The sequence below is a fragment of the Neofelis nebulosa genome, chromosome 8 (assembly GCF_028018385.1).
Source record: "Neofelis nebulosa isolate mNeoNeb1 chromosome 8, mNeoNeb1.pri, whole genome shotgun sequence".
NCBI classification, from domain to species: Eukaryota; Metazoa; Chordata; class Mammalia; order Carnivora; family Felidae; genus Neofelis; species Neofelis nebulosa.
Window position 1 is genome coordinate 123,538,766 of NC_080789.1, and position 18,303 is coordinate 123,557,068.

An 18,303-nucleotide genomic window follows, 5' to 3' on the forward strand; every position below is an offset into this window, starting at 1 on the left:
TAATTGGTGAAATGTAAAGATAATGTTCATGAGAATTAGATATCCTGATGGATTAAGTCAATGGACAGATACTAACAAGATGAATCATCCCTGGAATAACATGGGGTGCTGTGTGTAAGTCCTGATAATCAACTAGACATGCAAGATTGGATGTGAGAACAGAGCGGGGCAGAACCGAACAAGACTTAAGGGCATTAGTTGACAGAAATCTCAACATCGCCGTCGAAAGGAAAACATTGTCATCTATGGGTACATGAGTAATAGCGTATAGCACGGAAGAGGTCATAACCTGGCTTGGACAGTTCTAATTAGGAGAGGTCAGACCATATCTGGAACATTCTGAGCATGTTAAGAAAGAGATGGCCTAATTGTAAATTGTGCAGACGAGGGCATTTAGGGGTATAGGGCCTCAGGGCCTTACTCTGTGCAGATGGTCTGGAGGAATGGAAGTCATTGATAGCTGTGCACCTACATTTGAAGTTCTGTCCTGAGCTAGACTCCTGCATGGCTTCCAGGGGAAGACAGATGGGGGTTTCATTAAAGGAGGAAATTGGTATCCCAGCTTTCACGATTTAGAGATTGTGATGCCCCAGGGTGAGTTCTCTTTCATGTAGAAGTTTTCAAGAAGAACTTGGTAAGGGAGCCAGAGAGGGGATTTAAATATTAATGGTTGCAACAGGTGGCTTTCTCTTTTTATGGTAAATTTCAATGATTTTATTTTTAAAAATTAGTTTTACAATTATCACTTTAATTCTCCAGACAAGTATATTATATCTAAGATAAACAAGTGGTTAATAGTGTTTATTAAGACCCATGAGGAGTTTGAGTTCATGAGAATATTTATCTTTATTAAATTTTTTTAACGTTTATTAATTTTTGAGAGAGAGAGAGAGAGAGAGCACACGCACACATGAGTAGGGAAGGGGCAGAGAGAGGGAGACACAGAATCCCAAGCAGGCTCCAGGCTCTGAGCTGTCAACACAGAGCCCGATGCGGGGCTCAAACCCATGAGACGTGAGATCATGACCTGAGTGGAAGTTGGATGCTCAATCGACTGAACCACCCAGGTGCCTCAATTTTTATTTATTTATTTTGTATTTAAAGTTTATTTACTTTGAGAGAGAGAGAGAGAGCTCGGGAGCAAGTGGGAGAGGGGTGGAGAGAGAGAGAAAGAGAGAGAGAGAGAGAATCTCAGGAAGGCTGCATACTGTCAGCATAGAGCCCAACGCCGGGCTTGATCCCACGAACTGTGAGATCATGACCTGAGCCGAAATCAAGATTTGGACACATAACTGACTGAGTCAACCAGGCACCCCATTTTTTTTTTAAAAGTTGAGAATATTTAATAAACTCATTTATTCATGCATTCGCCAAGCATTTATTGATTTCTATACTCCATCATTCACTATGATAGACACAGGATATTAAAAGATATCTAAGAAGATATAGACATCGCTGTCAAGGAGCTTGTATTAGTAAAAAGTTTTCCTCAAGTTTAGCTGTATTCCTTTTCATTAAAAATTAGATCTTGTTTTGTTCTTGATGAATACTCTTCTAGTTTTTCTCTTTAAATTGTCTTTATTCTCTTGTTTCAAGTTATTCTAACTCTATAAATATTTTCTTATTATAGAACTTTTAATATATATTTAAAACTAATTTTAAAATCATTCATTCATTCCTGTTTTATTTTCGTTCGTTCATTCATTGAGCAAATAGTCATTCTTCCTTACTTTATGCCAGCACTATTTTGGGTTCTGAGCATTCAGTGAGCTAAGCAGTTATGTTCTAGTGAGGGAAGACCGAAAATCAGTAATTCTACAAAAAATGAGAGTAATTGAAAATTGCTAGGGAGAGACATAGGATTATAGAATAGACTAGGGGGAAGGGGTTTGTTTGTTGCCTTCTGGATCTTCTTTTTTCTAACTCTGTTGTTGAGTTTGGTTACTTCCATTTTTGAAGCAATCTTTCTCACGCCTTCTCTCCATCCCAGGAGGGAACAGATTGGAGTGATAGCAATGGATAGTGTTGGCATGATGCTCGTTTCTCTCCCAGAGGACATTATCTCAGAAATCTGCCCGCATGTTATATTTTCTCCCAAAGGTTAGGGCGTTTCATGAGGTTTATGTTATAATATAACTGTGCCTACGGAAAGTCATAACAACTAATTAAAAGATGAAAAAATTCTCCTATAAATGTCTGATCATTTCCCCCCACCGTGTCAGTTGCTTTCCCAAGATTTAAACCTTGGACATTTATGACCCCCAAAGGCTCATAGATTTGGAAGGTTTCCCAAAACTGTAGCTGAGATTCAAGCGAGCTGCATATGGGTGGGAGTTTCAGCGTACGGAGTTTTGAAATCAACAGTGAAGAGTTAGAATTACAAGTCTAACCTGAAGCACTAACATTAAAGCACTGTGTATACTCTCTCATTATAGAAGCTTAGGCGACTATGTCCATCATGATGGTATTCAAAAACACAAACTTCTAGCGAAAACACTGAACTTTAACAGGTAAGAATTTAACATACCCCTGAATGAAACTAACTGATGTGTGTTTTTTAAGGTTGCCTATAAGCAGAAACATGATGCTGCCAGAGGATTCTCAGATTATGCTCATATGAAGGAGCCACCCGAGATCAAACATGCCATGGAGGTCAATAAACACCAGAGTAATGTAAGGAAGCCGTCCCTCATGATTTTCTGGAGAATTGTAGTTCACCATATGAGGGCTAATGGATATGTTGTCAAAATTTAATTATTACAGCTCTCCTATTCAAAAAGGACTGTAAAAATTTTTTTTTCTTTCTTTCTTTCTTTCTTTCTTTCTTTCTTTCTTTCTTTCTTTCTTTCTTTCTTTCTTTCTTCTTCTTTCCTTCTTTCTTTTTTTCTCTTTCTTCTTTCCTTCTTTCTTTCTTTTTCTCTTTCTCTCTTTTCTTTTTCTTTCTTTCTTCTCTCTTTCTTTCTTTCTTTCTTTCTTTCTTTCTTTCTTTCTTTCTTTCTTCTTTCCTTCCTCCCTCCTTTCTTTCTTTCTTTCTTTCTTTCTTTCTTTCTTTCTTTCTTTCTTTCTTCTTTCCTTCTTTCTTTTTCTCTTTCTTCTTTCCTTCTTTATTTCTTTTTCTCTTTCTCTCTTTTCTTTTTCTTTCTTTCTTTCTTTCTTCTCTCCTTCCTCCTTTCTTTCTTTCTTTCTTTCTTTCTTTCTTTCTTTCTTTCTTTCTTTCTTTCTTTCTTCTTTCCTTCCTCCCTTCTTTCTTTCTTTCTTCTTCTTTCCTTCTTTCTTTCTTTTTCTCTTTCTTCTTTCCTTCTTTATTTCTTTTTCTCTTTTTCTCTTTTCTTTTTCTTTCTTTCTTCTCTCCTTTCTTTCTTTCTTTCTTTCTTTCTTTCTTTCTTTCTTTCTTTCTTATCTCTCAGTGTTCAGTCAGAAGTCCATCTGAATTATTCTGTCAAAAGCATAAAAACCTTGTGGAATGCCTTTAAAATGTCAGGCACTTACAGATATTAAAAACTGTGCTTTGGACCTGTTGGGTTATTAGCACTTCCCAGAGTGCCCTTGACTTGATGGTGAAGCTCCCATAGTTTCCAGTCTAGAATTACAGAAGAACTTGGAGAAAGGGCCCCATAAATCACTGATCCAGGGAAGAGTCACAAATGCTAGTGAGACTGTACCCCACTCCTGTTTCTTTTGGAATGTATATGAAGAGCAAATTGTCAAACTCAAGACCCATGGAGAACATGAAAGCAGTTAAACAAGCCCATAGAAAATGAAAATGAATTGTTTTTTAAAATGTTTATTTATTTTTGAGAGAGACAGAGAGAGACAGAGAGAGAGAGAGAGCGAGCGAGCGTGAGTGGGAGAGGGGCAGAGAGAGAAGGGGACAGAAGATCCAAAGCGGGCTCTGTGCTAACAGCAGTGACCCCATGCGGGGCTCCAACTCGTGAACCTTGAGACGAAGCTGGATGCTCAACTGACTGAGCCACCCAGGCACCCTGAGAATGAATTCTTTTATAAGTTAGCAGATTATACAGTTGTAAGTTAGCAGGCACATGAAAACCTTCATGTGTTTGTTCAATGACCACCACTCTCCTGGTGGCCTAGAAGAATAGTTTCTTCCTGAGATTTCAGTGGAAGCCTACTTCTCTCCCCCTTCTCTCCCCATTTCTTTGCTGTCTAGAAAGAATGCAGGAACTGTGTGTTTGGGTCTTTATGGGTTAGAATCAGTTATGATAAAGGTGTCTGCCTTAGCTGGGTCAAGAAACTCAAAGTACCTGATACATCTTGGGCATCTCACATGGGCTCTGTCCCACCACTGCGTTCCTTTATTGAATGGTGCTTTGCTGACTCTGTCCCCAGAGCCCCGGCTGTTCAGTGTCTCTCTGCAGGTTGGCAACAATGATCTGATATTAAATTGTAATAGGTCAGTGCTTAAGTAAAAACTGAGCAAGGTTTTACATTTTAGTTCAAATGTGTAAACATATGCCAATAACAAGACAATTTTCTAAGATGGTTTAACCTTGATAAGAGATGAGGAAGCTACGTGTCTGTAATTACCAGCAAGGCCATTTTAAGGGGATGCTTTGTAAGAACGGTTTGCTTACAGAATGAGGATCATAATCATAATAACTACCACTTAGCGAGCCCTGCTGCACGGCAGGAACTGTGCCAAGACCCCGATCATTTCCAGTTCTTGCAAAGTCCCTGCACTGCATCCCAGTTTGTAGATGAAGAAAACGAGACCAGAGAGTCAAACTCCCAAGTCCACACTCTCCATTACGCCCTGCTACCTCCCTCTTAAAAGTCACTGGTTACTGGTCAAGATTTTACGTGAAATTTTTTTTAAATGTGGGACCAGATAGGTTATCATCAGAATTTAGATGAACAGATTCAAGGCACTGCAGGAAAGAAGGTGGCGGCGGTGGTCCGGGAGGGGCCGGACCACATTACACGGACCCTCGGGAAGCCTTTTCCAACTCTATAATTCAATGAAATTCAAATACGGAAGTTCCTTATCATAGAACTGGGGTTATTATTTTAACTGTGCCTTTTCTTTTAAAAGGTCTTTGATTGAGGGATTGAGGGAATAGAGTATAAAGGCCTTTTCTCTTCCATTCAATACTGTGTACTTATGGGAGAAGGGTGTATTTACTTACACTCCTCTGCCTTCTCGGCTCAACCTTTACATGCAAAGTTTGTACATATAATAGGATTTAGAAAGTGTTTAAGACTATTTGCTCAGATTTAAAGTGAGAATGATATTTGTATTCTACCTGTGAAGTAGTTGATATTCCCCTAGAGTCAAGGCACTCAGAATAATACATTTGTTGTCCCTACAATATGAGATTTAAACCTAGGTCTGGAACGCCCCAAGAAAGCAGGAACTTCTCTTGGCTCGTAGGTGAGGCGACCGCATCTCCACGGTAGACGACACCCTGTCTCCCATAAAGCTTCAGTCCGGTCACCCTCATCTGCCCAGAACTAACTAACAGAATGACCCTTTCGTAAGGTGGAGTGCCGCTTTACGTTGTGCCCCGAAGTGATGCGATTTAATGTAAACTAAAATGTGTGGCACATGTACATCTGATTTACCTAGAAATAATGCAAAGAGGCCTCCTGGCTTGCCTTTATATGTTTCTCCCCAAAGCAAGTGAGTTTCCACTCTCTGTTAAGAGAACCAGGAAACCAGGACAGCTGTGCTTTAAGCCTTGTAATTTCTGCCTTCTTTCGGCTCAGACTTTTATTAGAACATCCACCAGTGGCCTTAAGGGTGTGATCTTTCTTTTAGAACCTCTCTCTCCCTCCGGCCTTGAGAGGAGAGGGCTTCGGTGAGGGCCATCTGAATCCTCACCTCTGCGTAACTGAGAGTTTCAAGAGGAAGGCTATTCTAGGGGTGCTAGTCTCTTCTGTCACCCCCAAATTCAGTGAGCACGGAACAGGGGGGAAATCATTTGTCTGAATACCCCCCACGGTAGCACATAACAGAAAAGGAATTCAGAGTCAGACCACATGTTGCCTGGATGACCTTGGACAGGTTACTTAATATCTCCAAATCTCAGCATTCCCATCTGTAAAATGGGGCAGTAATAATCTACCTCACTGGGCTCTCACGAGTATTAAATGAGATGGTACATGTGAAGGGCTTTGCAGAAGAGCTGTTCCATAAAATATGAGTCCTCTTTGGTCCTCCTCCAATTTTAAAGGGTGATCTGAGAGGTTAGGATGATTTCATAGTCAATTTGAAATAATTAAAAGAGCTTAGATTTAGAAAAGAGCCAACTCAATATGCAATTTATTTTAAGAAGCGTGTAGTTCAGAAGGGCATGTTCAAAATATTTCCGAACCCATATAACTACCTATCTTGTTGATACTAAAATCAAGAAATTATTAAAAACAGCCAATCTAAATCCTTTCGTATCTTAAGGGATATACCCCTGCCAAATTCTTCTAATGTAATTTAGAGGAACTGGAGGTAATCTATCCTGTTACTTTCCCCTAAAGATGGGCTCAAAATGAAAACCCCAGTAACATGATTAGTTCTCATCAATCTTAGCAGAGACGTGAAACCCAATAGGTCTGAAGGAAGTCAAACAAAGTTCGAATTGCCATCTTCAGTTTTGCAAGTAATGTGGTCTGTATAGACTTGGGGTGAAATTGGAGTGATAAACTTTTCCAAAACACCATATTGGTAATCAATTCAATGTGTATTAGAAGGAAGTATTCAGCAGGGAAACAAGAGACTTAATGTCCTTTTTGAGCATGATGTATATACTTCCTTGATGGCAATAAAAACTTATCAGGAGATACAATTTCTTTTCTTTTCCATCAGAAAGTGAAAAAGCTTAGAGATAAATCAGTAAAATGATACTGGAAAAACATTCGTGGTTCCCTGTGATTTCCTGGTGTGACTTACAATAACAGCACTTCAGGACTTAGTATTAAAATAGACACATTAGTATTTTGTTCATCTCCAAGAGTAGTTAGTAATACCCATTCTGCCTTCTTTACAAGATTACGGTGGTGGTAAAATGAAGTCATGAGTAAGAAAATGTCTGTCAACTCTAAAATGATTTTTGTAAACAAGACAGGCATAAAAACGACAAAGATAAAGCCCCATATTCTACTCCATCTTTTAGGAAATGGAAAACTTTTGTGCCTTCTGATGAATATCAGATCCTGCATTTACTTGTAAATAAAAGGTTTACATTCTCTCAAAAAAACATATGTACAATGTAATATTTTACTAGTTTTTTTACGTACAGCGTGCCCAGACGGAAATAAGCCTACGATGGGATTTCCAGTCCATGCGCCTATCTGATGATACCTGGGAGCTGTTCTCATGTGAGAGTTTCCGATGACAATAAAAGTATTTCTTGAGAATGACTTCACCAGCGCTTTGAGATTATCACTAAGTACAGGCCACACGACTCACTTCCGTTCTGCAGACTTAAAAGATGTCCGTCCTATCTAGTCTCTTCTCACCAAGAATCATGTTACCCTTCAGCAGAGTAGCAAAGGGAATGAATGGTTCTGGGCCAGTTGGATTTGATTTATTTAAGTCTACTCAAGTGAACGTGGTGAGCTAAGAAGTTCAAAAAGAAATTCTGATGGGATTAATATCTCTATTGGAGGCAACGAAGAACACATTGGACACTGCAGAAAAACATGAAGTGGAGATGGCATTCGTCGGGAGTTTCTAGAGTTAGCACCAGAACTCCGCCTCACGTTAGCTAAGTAAAACATGAGAATTTATGGGTTTACATAATTAGACATTCAAGCTGCCTTCAAGTGTAACTGGATCCAGAGATCACAGTGTCACCGGGACTCTTCCTCTCGACCCGTCTCGTGGCTTTGCTTTCGGACGGACTCTGTCTAGGTGGTCTCAAGATGACAGCTGGTGGTTCCAAAATCAAATCGTCCCCTCAGCAGCTGATCCCAGAGAGAAAGACAGTAGGTCTTTCTCCCTCAGCCTCGGATCCATCGGTGCCTCTGGCCCCCCCTGGGTTATGTGTCTGCCCTCTTATCGATCATGGTTTCCAAGGGGATGGGGTATCTGATTGGACAGACTGTCATGTGGCTGTTTCTGTCATCGAGAAGGTAGGCTGCATTGGACAGCCCCACCAATTCACGTGGAGTGACGGAGAGGCGGTTTCCAAAGGAAAAATCCCAGGCAGATTAGAAGAAAAGGATAAATGTCCATTACAACGGAAAATGACCCAGAGACGTGGGAAAGGGCAGGGAAATAAATTTAGTGTGGGGGGGGGGGGAGATAAGAGGAAGAGATCAAGCAGGTATAGTAATAATTCTAGGTGTTCCTGAAGAAGAAACCGTAATCATTCTCTACAGATATTATTAAAAAGGTAAGGAGTTTATCTTGGATACAGGATCAGCATATAAGAAAATGGTCATCGTATGAGAATTCCTTTATTGCCTTAGGTGGGACCTATAGAAGGAAACAATCAAACTTCATTGAAAGGTATAATAAGAGATTTAAAGAAGTGGGGAAACACACTTTCTCCTGGGAAGAGACTGAAGTATCTCTCTTCTCCTTTTTCGTCCCTCCTCCGGCTTTTTTCCTCCTCTCCTATGCTCTGAGGACGCAGTAGGGAGCAACGCATTACACAAAACAAGGTAAAATCAGTTCCTGGCCCTCGAGCTTGCACGCATCCTGGGCTTGACGATTTTCAGGAGCCTCCTGTTTTCTCCTTCTTCAACAGCGTTCTGTAGAACACGAGAAGTTTCTAAGATTCAAGATTCATGAGAAGACAGCCTGAAGAACGGAGACCGGTCGGTCCACTGTTCCAATACAGTTAGCACTTGGGGGTTTGAAGTCATTCCGGAAATAGGGGGAAAAAACCATATATATTCTTTGACCTTCCACTGCCAAACCTCTCTTCGGCCGCGTACCGTTTTTCCTCTTCCCGGGTTTGGACAGACTGCAGAACGGAGCTAAGACACGTTGGGGACACTTGAGAAATGGCAGGCGAGCCCCCCTCAAAGCCGGGCAGCCGGCACACCACCAAGTTCAGACATCGTTGCTCATGGTGCAGCCCAGGAGCTGGTGGCCCTGCGCCTCCCCACATGAAGCCCCGTTCCCGTGGGATGTCCCCACGCAGTGATATTCTGGAAGATCTGACTAGCGACCCGGCTCCCGTGCTGCTCTCCTGTGTGGCTCTGTGCCGTCCGCTTGTTTGAATCTGCAGCTCTTGTCAATCTTCATATTTGTTTTGAGTCACATATGCTGGCCTCTAATTTGCAATTTACATGGATGATGGGGCCCTATTCAGAGTCCTGCTCCTGCTGCCTTTGTGCCCCTCACCTCTCTTCACGCAGTCATTAGGCTGAGCAGCATATAATTACATAACCCATGCAAAGCTTAGATTTCTGGAAGGTTGCAGCTCTTTTCAGAAAGTAAGGGTTTCCGTTTTTATCCTCATTCTTTTCTAAACAAAAAGACATTCCCCCCCTGTGGTTTTTGTATGAATGCAGTAACTTAGAAACAGTTAGTCTTGTAGGTGGGTAGTAATTTCGGTTTGTTTTCACCTGAGAGTCGGTTTTTGTTTACACAGCTTGTGTTTAACTGAGCGCCGGCTGAGGTTGATTGGCCATCGTTGGAGCGGGAGCGTGTTGCTATTTGAAGCCAATGAAATTGGCTTAATTTTAAATCCCGAAGGATTTAAAATTCGCCCAACAATATAACTCAGTTTCCAGCCCGTTTTCATGTTTCTTTTGCTACCCATGTGCACAAAACCTACCTGAATTACTTGCTAAGGTAAAGCCTGTGAAAACAGAAATAGTGAAGAAAACAGATGCTTTTGCTGAAATTACGCGAATTCTATCGAAGCTGTGTTTACTTGTTAGACAGACTCATGATTATAAACACAGTTTAAAAAAACAGTCTTGGTGGTGAGGCAAAAGCAAGCCCTTAAAAGAATAAATAGAAATGTATGTAAACATTTCACCGAAATGAAATAATATAATGCGTAGGGAGCCTATCAAAGTATTAATGCATTTTCATTTCTTGTACCTGATAATTATTTTTGAAGGAAGTAAGAAAGTACAAATGGTTTTTAACTCTACAAGACTGAAAGGAAAATAACAAGATACATCGATATTATCTAGAACACTGGCTTATATAGATCAACAGGGAATTCATTAGAATACGGATTCTTGAGCCCGATTTACTGGAATTCTGTTACGTAGGGTTGGGGATGGACCTCAGGAATCTAGTTTTTTTTTTTTTTTTTTTTTAACGTTTATTTTTGAGACAGAGAGAGACAGAGCATGAACAGGGGAGGGGCAGAGAGAGAGGGAGACACAGAATCGGAAGCAGGCTCCAGGCTCTGAGCTATCAGCCAAAAGCCCGACGTGGGGCTCGAACTCACAGACTGTGAGATCGTGACCTGAGCTGAAGTCGGATGCTTAACCGACTGAGCCACCCAGGCGCCCCAGGAATCTAGTTTTTGAATAAGTACCTTAGATGATCCTACTATAGAAAATTCACAGGCAGCATTAGAAATATTTGTATTGTACCAATATAAATAATTGTGCATTTTGTGTAGATGTTCAGTTGTAAGTTTCTGTGTCTTACCTTTCTACACCTTGAAAAAATGAAGGTGGGTCTTAAAAACGACCATTGCTGCACTCTTTGCGTTAGAACTTTATTTTTTTTTTTATTTTTTATTTAAAAAAAATTTTTTTTTCAACGTTTTTTATTTATTTTTGGGACAGAGAGAGACACAACATGAACGGGGGAGGGGCAGAGAGAGAGGGAGACACAGAATCGGAAACAGGCTCCAGGCTCCGAGCCATCAGCCCAGAGCCTGACGCGGGGCTCAAACTCACGGACCGCGAGATCGTGACCTGGCTGAAGTCGGACGCTTAACCGACTGCGCCACCCAGGCGCCCCTGCGTTAGAACTTTAATAGAACTAATGTAATGGACAAATCAATCAGCCCCTGGTGACATTGCCAGGTAGAATTACATCTGGAAAATAGATAAATATTCCTTTAACTTATGACCAACCTCGAGAAACAGAGAAGTGGACAGATTGGTGAGGTGTTGACTGGGGCAGGGAGCATTATACTAGTTTTGGTCTGGTCTCACTTCCTGTTTGTCAGTCGAATTCAAATCTGAATAACCACCATCACCTAAAGTAGGTTTGATAAAATTTACATATATTTTTCTCTTTAAATTTACATATATTTTTCTATTTTCCGTGCTTCAGTTTGGTTGCATCTCATGTGCATTCAGAGAATGAATGTTCCTTAATGTAATTGCTTTTATTTTTTGGACTCATTGTGATGGTAGTTGCTAGAAAATAAAACTGTCAGTAAACAAGACTAGTCTTCCCACACATGGGCATTTTAAGAGTCCAGTCAGAAAAAGAAGAGAAAGCCGGAGAGGAACAGCTTCACACACCCTTACCCCAGGAAATGATTTTCTACTTTTCATGTACTGGGCTTATCCTGCATCCACTGGGGGTCAAGACTGTGTGATGGGCAAGTTAAGGCCCTTGATGAGAATATTCTGTATGTGAATATGCACATACACACATACCCACGTTGACATGCTTATCAGAGCGGTCTCTGTAAAATCTTGTAAGATTGGTTTTGTGCCAAAGTCTTGGGCTCACATTTCTTTATGTTGAATGAATCCAGTTCATATGCAGTAATGCTAGTGAGACTTAGGTATGGTAGAAAAAAGAATGTATCTATTCAAATAAAGGTTGTGCTTAAAAAAACTTTAAAAAACAGCTCATGGTCGGTGGGTTCTCTAAGATGATTTAGCACAGATAAATGATTTTATAGACATTAAGTCTGGTAGTTATATAAATTTACTAATTTCTTTTTCTTTCTTTCAATCAAAACTGCCTCTTGGATCAGATTTCTTATAGAAAAGATGTACAGGACACCCACACGTACAGTGCGGATCTCAACAGACCAGACATCAAGATGGCAACACAGATCTCCAAGATCATAAGCAACGTAATCTCTCTTTCTTATCTTGAGCAGAAATGATTTCTTATTTTTTGCAGGAGACAACCTGTGGCTTTGGTAGTTGAATGGTCAATTGAATTGGTGAAATCAATCTGAATTCATGACGTCTCAATTTTTTTTTAATCTGAATCATCCACTTGACTATGTAGGTTATTCAGGTATATGCAGAAACTGCTCAAAGTTGCCTTCACTATGGCTAATGCTGCCATACTTTCAGAGGAGTAAGTGCTGTGCTCGCATTCAGATGTCTCAGCCTGAAAGTCAACTTTGTCAGTCATCTGGTCTGATATTATCTCTCACCTTACCTTGTCCCGAAGAATATCACTTGGCCTTATTCCCATCGCGTCCCTGTTAATTGTGCAGATTCTTTTTAGCCACCATTTACCCTTGTACATTTTCTACACATCGTGGCTGTTTTCTTGTCTTCTCCAAGATATCCTGCTTGGTTAATACCATTTAACTTAAACATACCTTTGCACCTTGGTTAAAAATGATGACCTAACACAAACCAAATATTTGAATAATGTAGACTATACTCACCTTAAAAGTCAATAACTATTTACGAAATTTAACTTCATGTTAACCAAACAGGGCTAAATTCCTGAGATCAAGCGAGCCATACAGGCTGTCTGCCTGCAGAATTTGGGAACTCAATTATCCAGAAATTTCTTCTAATATTTTTTTTCAGTGTTTATACAGAAACACAATGATGACAATGGTGACAGGGTACAAAGATTCAAACTTGGTAATTATTTTACTACAAAAGGGTTGAGTTTATTTATATAACCACACGAAGTCAATTTCTGCCCTAGCAGTCAGCATTTTATCATTTGGTGGATTGTAACGGATGTTTTTTTGTGGACTGACCATCTATTATATTTTATTTCAGCTAATGTTAATGTAATGCTTCATTGGAAAGTAGAAATAGTTAACATTCTCCTATTTATTCATTTTAGGCAGAGTACAAGAAAGGGCAAGGAGTAATGAATAAAGAGCCTGCTGTAATTGGAAGACCAGATTTCGAACATGCTGTGGAAGCTTCTAAACTTTCTAGTCAAGTAAGACTCGAGTGATGACTCCACAATGATTTGATTGAGAGATTTTGTTTCTAGTGGCACAGGAGAATATTTCATCTTAGATAATATCTTTAATTGCAAGACTATGCAAAGATAATGTTTCTGAAACTATTTCAGATAGGATTGCAATAATTATAAATTTCACTAAGGCATAAAAATAAGTCCAATTTTAAGCATGAGACAAAGGTTTCTTTTCTCCAGGCTCAAATTCTAACCCTTTTTAATGAGGTGGGCTGTGTTGTCACATTTCCTAGGATTTCGAGAATTCAGCAATCCTGATACCAATTAGATTAGATCAATAATTAGATTGCTATCTATCTATACACACATACACACACTTTGTAACTTGGTAATAAAATATCAATTTCCGAATGCTCTTGTTTAATCACAAGATAAGAAAGAGGTGAGACAAATGAAGGAAACTTTGAAGTCTTACTGAAGACCATCAAATAAGATCTGCAAAAGTATAAAGGCAGGTCATGTTTTAGGCTGAAAGTCTCGGCAGGTAAAAATTGCAGTTCTCCCCAAATGAATATATAAATGTCATGCAATTTCAATGACAAGCCAGTAGAACTTTTTTTAAGTATGGATAAACGATCTTAGAGTTTGAATGGAAAGGAAATGCCTGAGAATAGCCTTTAAAAGTATGAAAATGAAGACCAGTGAAGAACTTTAGTTGTGAGTTACCATAACATAATATAAAACCACTGAAATTAAATCAATATGGGATTAGTACAGTAAGAGATAAAATGATCAGTAGGCTAGCATAGGGAATCCTGAAATAGACTCCAATATGTATAAGAATTTAATATACAATGAAAGTGTTGGTTCAAGGCAGTGGGAAGAAGTTGTATTAGTTAATAAATGGCGCTGACATAAATGTCCATCCATCAGAGTAAAAATAAAATTGGACCTGAATCTTAAACTACATACAAAATGAATTCCAGATGGATTAGAGATGTGAATGTAAACAATAAAATAATTTTTTAAATCTTAAAAGAAAACCCAGGAGAATATACATAGCACATAGGGATAACAGAGTTGTTCTTAGATAAGACCAGAGATCCAGAAGCTATATAAGGAAAGTTAGGCGTATTTGACTATAGAATTAAAACTCTCTCGATGGAAAATGATAATATTTGCCAGGTCAACAATAGTAATATCAAAAGCGATTTTTATACATTTACGGTGTTTTCAACTTTGACACCACCCGTTCCTCAAGTTGCAAAGTTGGACTACATTTCAAAATGGAGAGGTGTAAATGAGGAAAACTGTGAAACCAGATAGAAGAACACGATGACATTTGCACCAATGAGAAGACCTATTGTGCTCTAGCTCAGGTGTCTCAGTACTCAATATTGTAAGAATGTTAATTCCTCCAAAATTAATGTTAAAAACTCCATGCAAGGGGCCCCTGGCTGACTCACTTGGTGGAGCATGTGACTCTTGATCTCAGGGTCATGAGTTCGAGCCGCATGTTGTGGGCAGAATTGATTTTAGAAACTAAATTAAATCGGGGCACCTGGGTGGCTCAGTTGGTGAAGCATCCAACTTCGGCTCAGGTCACGATCTCATGGTTTGTGGGTTTGAGCCCTGAGTCAGAGCTGTCAGCGCAGAGCCTGCTTGGGATTTTTCTCTCTCTCTCCCTCTCTCTCTCTCTCTGCCCCCCTCACACACTCTCTCTCTCAAAATAAATAAACGTAAAAAAAATTCAACAGGTTAGATGGTCTATAGAGAAGGAAGTGTCTGCGAAAGGCTTTTTCTAATTTTAATTTTTATTTATTTTTTTAAAATTTATTTAAAATTTTTAAATTTTATTTTGGGGAGTGAGAGTGAGCGAGCGTGAACAGGTGAGATGGGCAGAGAGAGAGGGAGAGAGAATCTTTTTTTTTTTTTTTTTTTTTTAAATTTTTTTTTTCAACATTTTTAATTTATTTTTGGGACAGAGAGAGACAGAGCATGAACGGGGGAGGGGCAGAGAGAGAGGAAGACACAGAATCGGAAACAGGCTCCAGGCTCCGAGCCATCAGCCCAGAGCCTGACGCGGGGCTCGAACTCACGGACCGCGAGATCGTGACCTGGCTGAAGTCGGACGCTTAACCGACTGCGCCACCCAGGCGCCCCAAGGGAGAGAGAATCTTAAGCAGGCTCCATACCTAGCACAGAGCCCAATAAAGGGCTTGATCCCATGACTCTGGGATCATGACCTGAGCCAAAATCAAGAGTCAGGCACCCAACTGATTGAGCTAACCATTCGCTCCTATTTTGATATTTCAGATTAAGTCACCAGAAATCCTACCATGTGATCCTCCCTGGGTTTTTAGGCAGGTTAAAACAAAAAAAATTCAACTCCTTTAGCAACTGTACAACCAGATACCTAAGCAGATCGTAATTTGCAAGTTACATCTTTATTTTCCCCGTGACATTCTTGCTGCTCTCATAAACTCATGAGAGAAAAAGGAAAACTGGGCAGATGAATATAGAGGACTTCTGGAATGAAGGCGACACGTTCCGTGTGTGTATTTTCAGGGGTGTGAACTAGAGTCGAGGGCAGAAAGTGTGGTTTCTTATTTTCACTGACAATTCGACCATCATGTATTGTCTTGCTCCTCACCTAATGACGGATTGTAGATACAGGAGCACTCAAAGGCAAAGAAATGCCTAGAAAGGAAGTGACTTAGGAAGGCAGGAAGCAGAGGACCCCGGGGACAGGTGCAGGAGGGGGAGAGCAGATAGCACCAGGAGCACTGAGAGAGGAGGCGGAGAGGAGGTAATGCTCGCAGCGTATAGTGGAAAGACCTGCCTGATGAAGGGGTGAGAACGAGAGAGCAGGGGCAGAGTTCTTCCAAGTAACCAGTAAATTGACCTCTGAGGGGTTGAGCCTGGGAAAGGTGATGGAAACCCAAAACCCTTTGTTAACTTGTACAACAGCTTTGCTGCCATACTTGTGAAAGTTTCCTTTTTTAAAATTTAGTAGGCACATAAAATGATGGTCAAGTAATCAGGAGAAAATGAGTTACAAAAAAATTAAAGTGACACGTCGCGTGCCAAGATAATGAGATTCGTGTATTTCCGGGTATCTCAAATGTTAGTGGGGTAACTGTTGAAGCCATCATCTTACAAACTTCTTTTCTTTTTTAAGATTTTTTTTTTAAAGTTTATTTTGAGAGAGAAAGAGAGAGAGAAAATGAGTGGAGAGGGGGCAGAGAGAGAGAGAGGGACAGAGGATCTGAAGTGGGCTCCAGCAGAGAGCCCAGTGTGGGGCTCGAACTCACAAACTGTGAAATCATGACCTGAGCTGAAGTCAGACGCTTAACCGACTGAGCTACCCAAACGCCCCCTTTTTCTAAAAGATTTTTTTAAGTGTATTTATTTATTTTGGGGGGGGGGGAGACAAAATCCTTTTAAGAGCAGCTGATTTGTTAATATATTCATATATCGTCTTTATTACTGGAAATTTGTCTACATGGTGAATGCAATTCTGTTAGTTTTATAACATCAAGGAAAACTTTTGTATTTATAATAACTAGTGTTTGTTCTAAAATTGCATGGGATGTATTGACAAGAATGGGTTTGAAACATAAAAAGTACATTTTAGATTGCCATTAAAATTTAATTATAAATATTGTCCTCAAATTGAATGGGGATGTTAATTGGTTTGGAGAATCTCCCATTCTGTCTTCCTGGCAAACACTCTCCCAACCAACTTCTTTACCCCCAAATTTTGGCTTCAGTGTCGCATCCTTGACTTGCCAATTTAAATTGTATTGCTCCCTCCCCTTCATTCTCAGTTCTGGTTCTTTATAGTTCTTAACACAGTCTGTATTAGTCAAAAATGTGTGTGTGTGTGTGTGTGTGTGTGTGTGTGTGTGTGTGTGAAATATCTCCTTTACTACCACATAGCAGGCTTTATGGGGACAGGGTTGACATGTGTTTAATTCATCATTACAGAATAGCACAGATTGGACTTCAATAAATATACATAGACTGATTAAACAAATTTCTCTAGATCATTCACAGTTGGTACAAAGTAAGATGTTATTTTGTTACGAAAATAAGGACAGGGATATGACTTTGTGTAAAATTCAGACCTGAAAATACTATTGATTTTATGGCAAGTTCTACATAAGAATCTGGATATACTATCTTCCTTGATAGCTTTTAGTTTAATTTCATCCAAACTTGGAGAGAATTGGTGCCTATAGGTATATGGCATTGTGTTATTTGTTTATGCTTCATTTTCACTGATAATGAAGGTATACTTATCAAATTTTCCATTTTTCCCCTAACATTTGTTTCTGTGGCGATGATGAAAAGCTTTCTTTTGGAGTCTGCTTCTGCTTTTTTCTTCCTTTGTCTGGAGTCACAGGTGGGGCTGAAGTCCAGCACCCCTCGTGGTGAAGCTTTGAACTACTGCTTTAGAAGTCAGCCTTCAGGCCATTGCAACACTGCTTTGTCTAGATGCAGTTATGAGGAATGATTTAAGTTATATTATTGTAGTTTAACAATTCCAGTGTTTTCTCCAAGTGTGGGTCTCTGAAAATCTTGCTAAGTCTTAACATTCCTCATAAACTTTTAGGAGTATGATCCTATATACCTTTTCTATATTAAAAGGAAAAGTTGGTAAACATCAGAATCATTAGATACGTTGGTATTTATAATGTAAATAAAACCAGTCATGGGCATAAGTAACTTTTTATTTGTTTGCAAAGTAATTGACTCAGGTATAGGGGGTAACATACATAAGGAGCAAACTCACCCAACCCAACACCTATTTCTCCCTTTCTCAAGTGGTCTTGAAACTGGAGGGAGATATTTTGTTCCATGGTTGAGTCCCCAGTTAGTCAAGGGAAAGCATCACGTCAGGAGATGTGAGTGTGCATGAAGAGACAGACACTCAGATGTGTGACGTGTGGGTTGAAAATAGGGTAGGATATTGAATGTGTATGTGTAGTGAGTGAGTGAACCAGTCAGAAGGTGACCAAGGGACCCATTTAAACCATTTGGCTCTTTTCTCACTTCATTTACATGCAACCCTTTATACCAAGAGATAAGAAGTAGTTGGGTGTCAGTGTCTGATAAGCATGTTTTTTTTTTTTATGTAATGAAGTTATTTTGCTTTGTGGTTAACTAATGAGGGAAACTCTCGTGTCTTTGTTCCTTAGGCATCTTTGAATCAGATCACATGGAGTACTGAAGCTTAGAGATACATTTCACAACACTTTGCCTCTTACTACACT

At 39.7% G+C, this 18,303-nt stretch overlaps 1 protein-coding gene across 1 annotated transcript in view; it reads left to right on the top strand.

Annotated features, from left to right (window-relative positions):
• NEBL (nebulette) overlaps window positions 1-18,303 on the top strand; it is a 111,003-nt gene that overhangs the window by 12,981 nt on the left and 79,719 nt on the right. Inside the window, 3 exon segments of the mRNA XM_058681753.1 lie at window positions 2,563-2,673; window positions 11,874-11,975; window positions 12,944-13,045. Coding sequence (XP_058537736.1) covers window positions 2,563-2,673; window positions 11,874-11,975; window positions 12,944-13,045 — 315 coding nt within the window.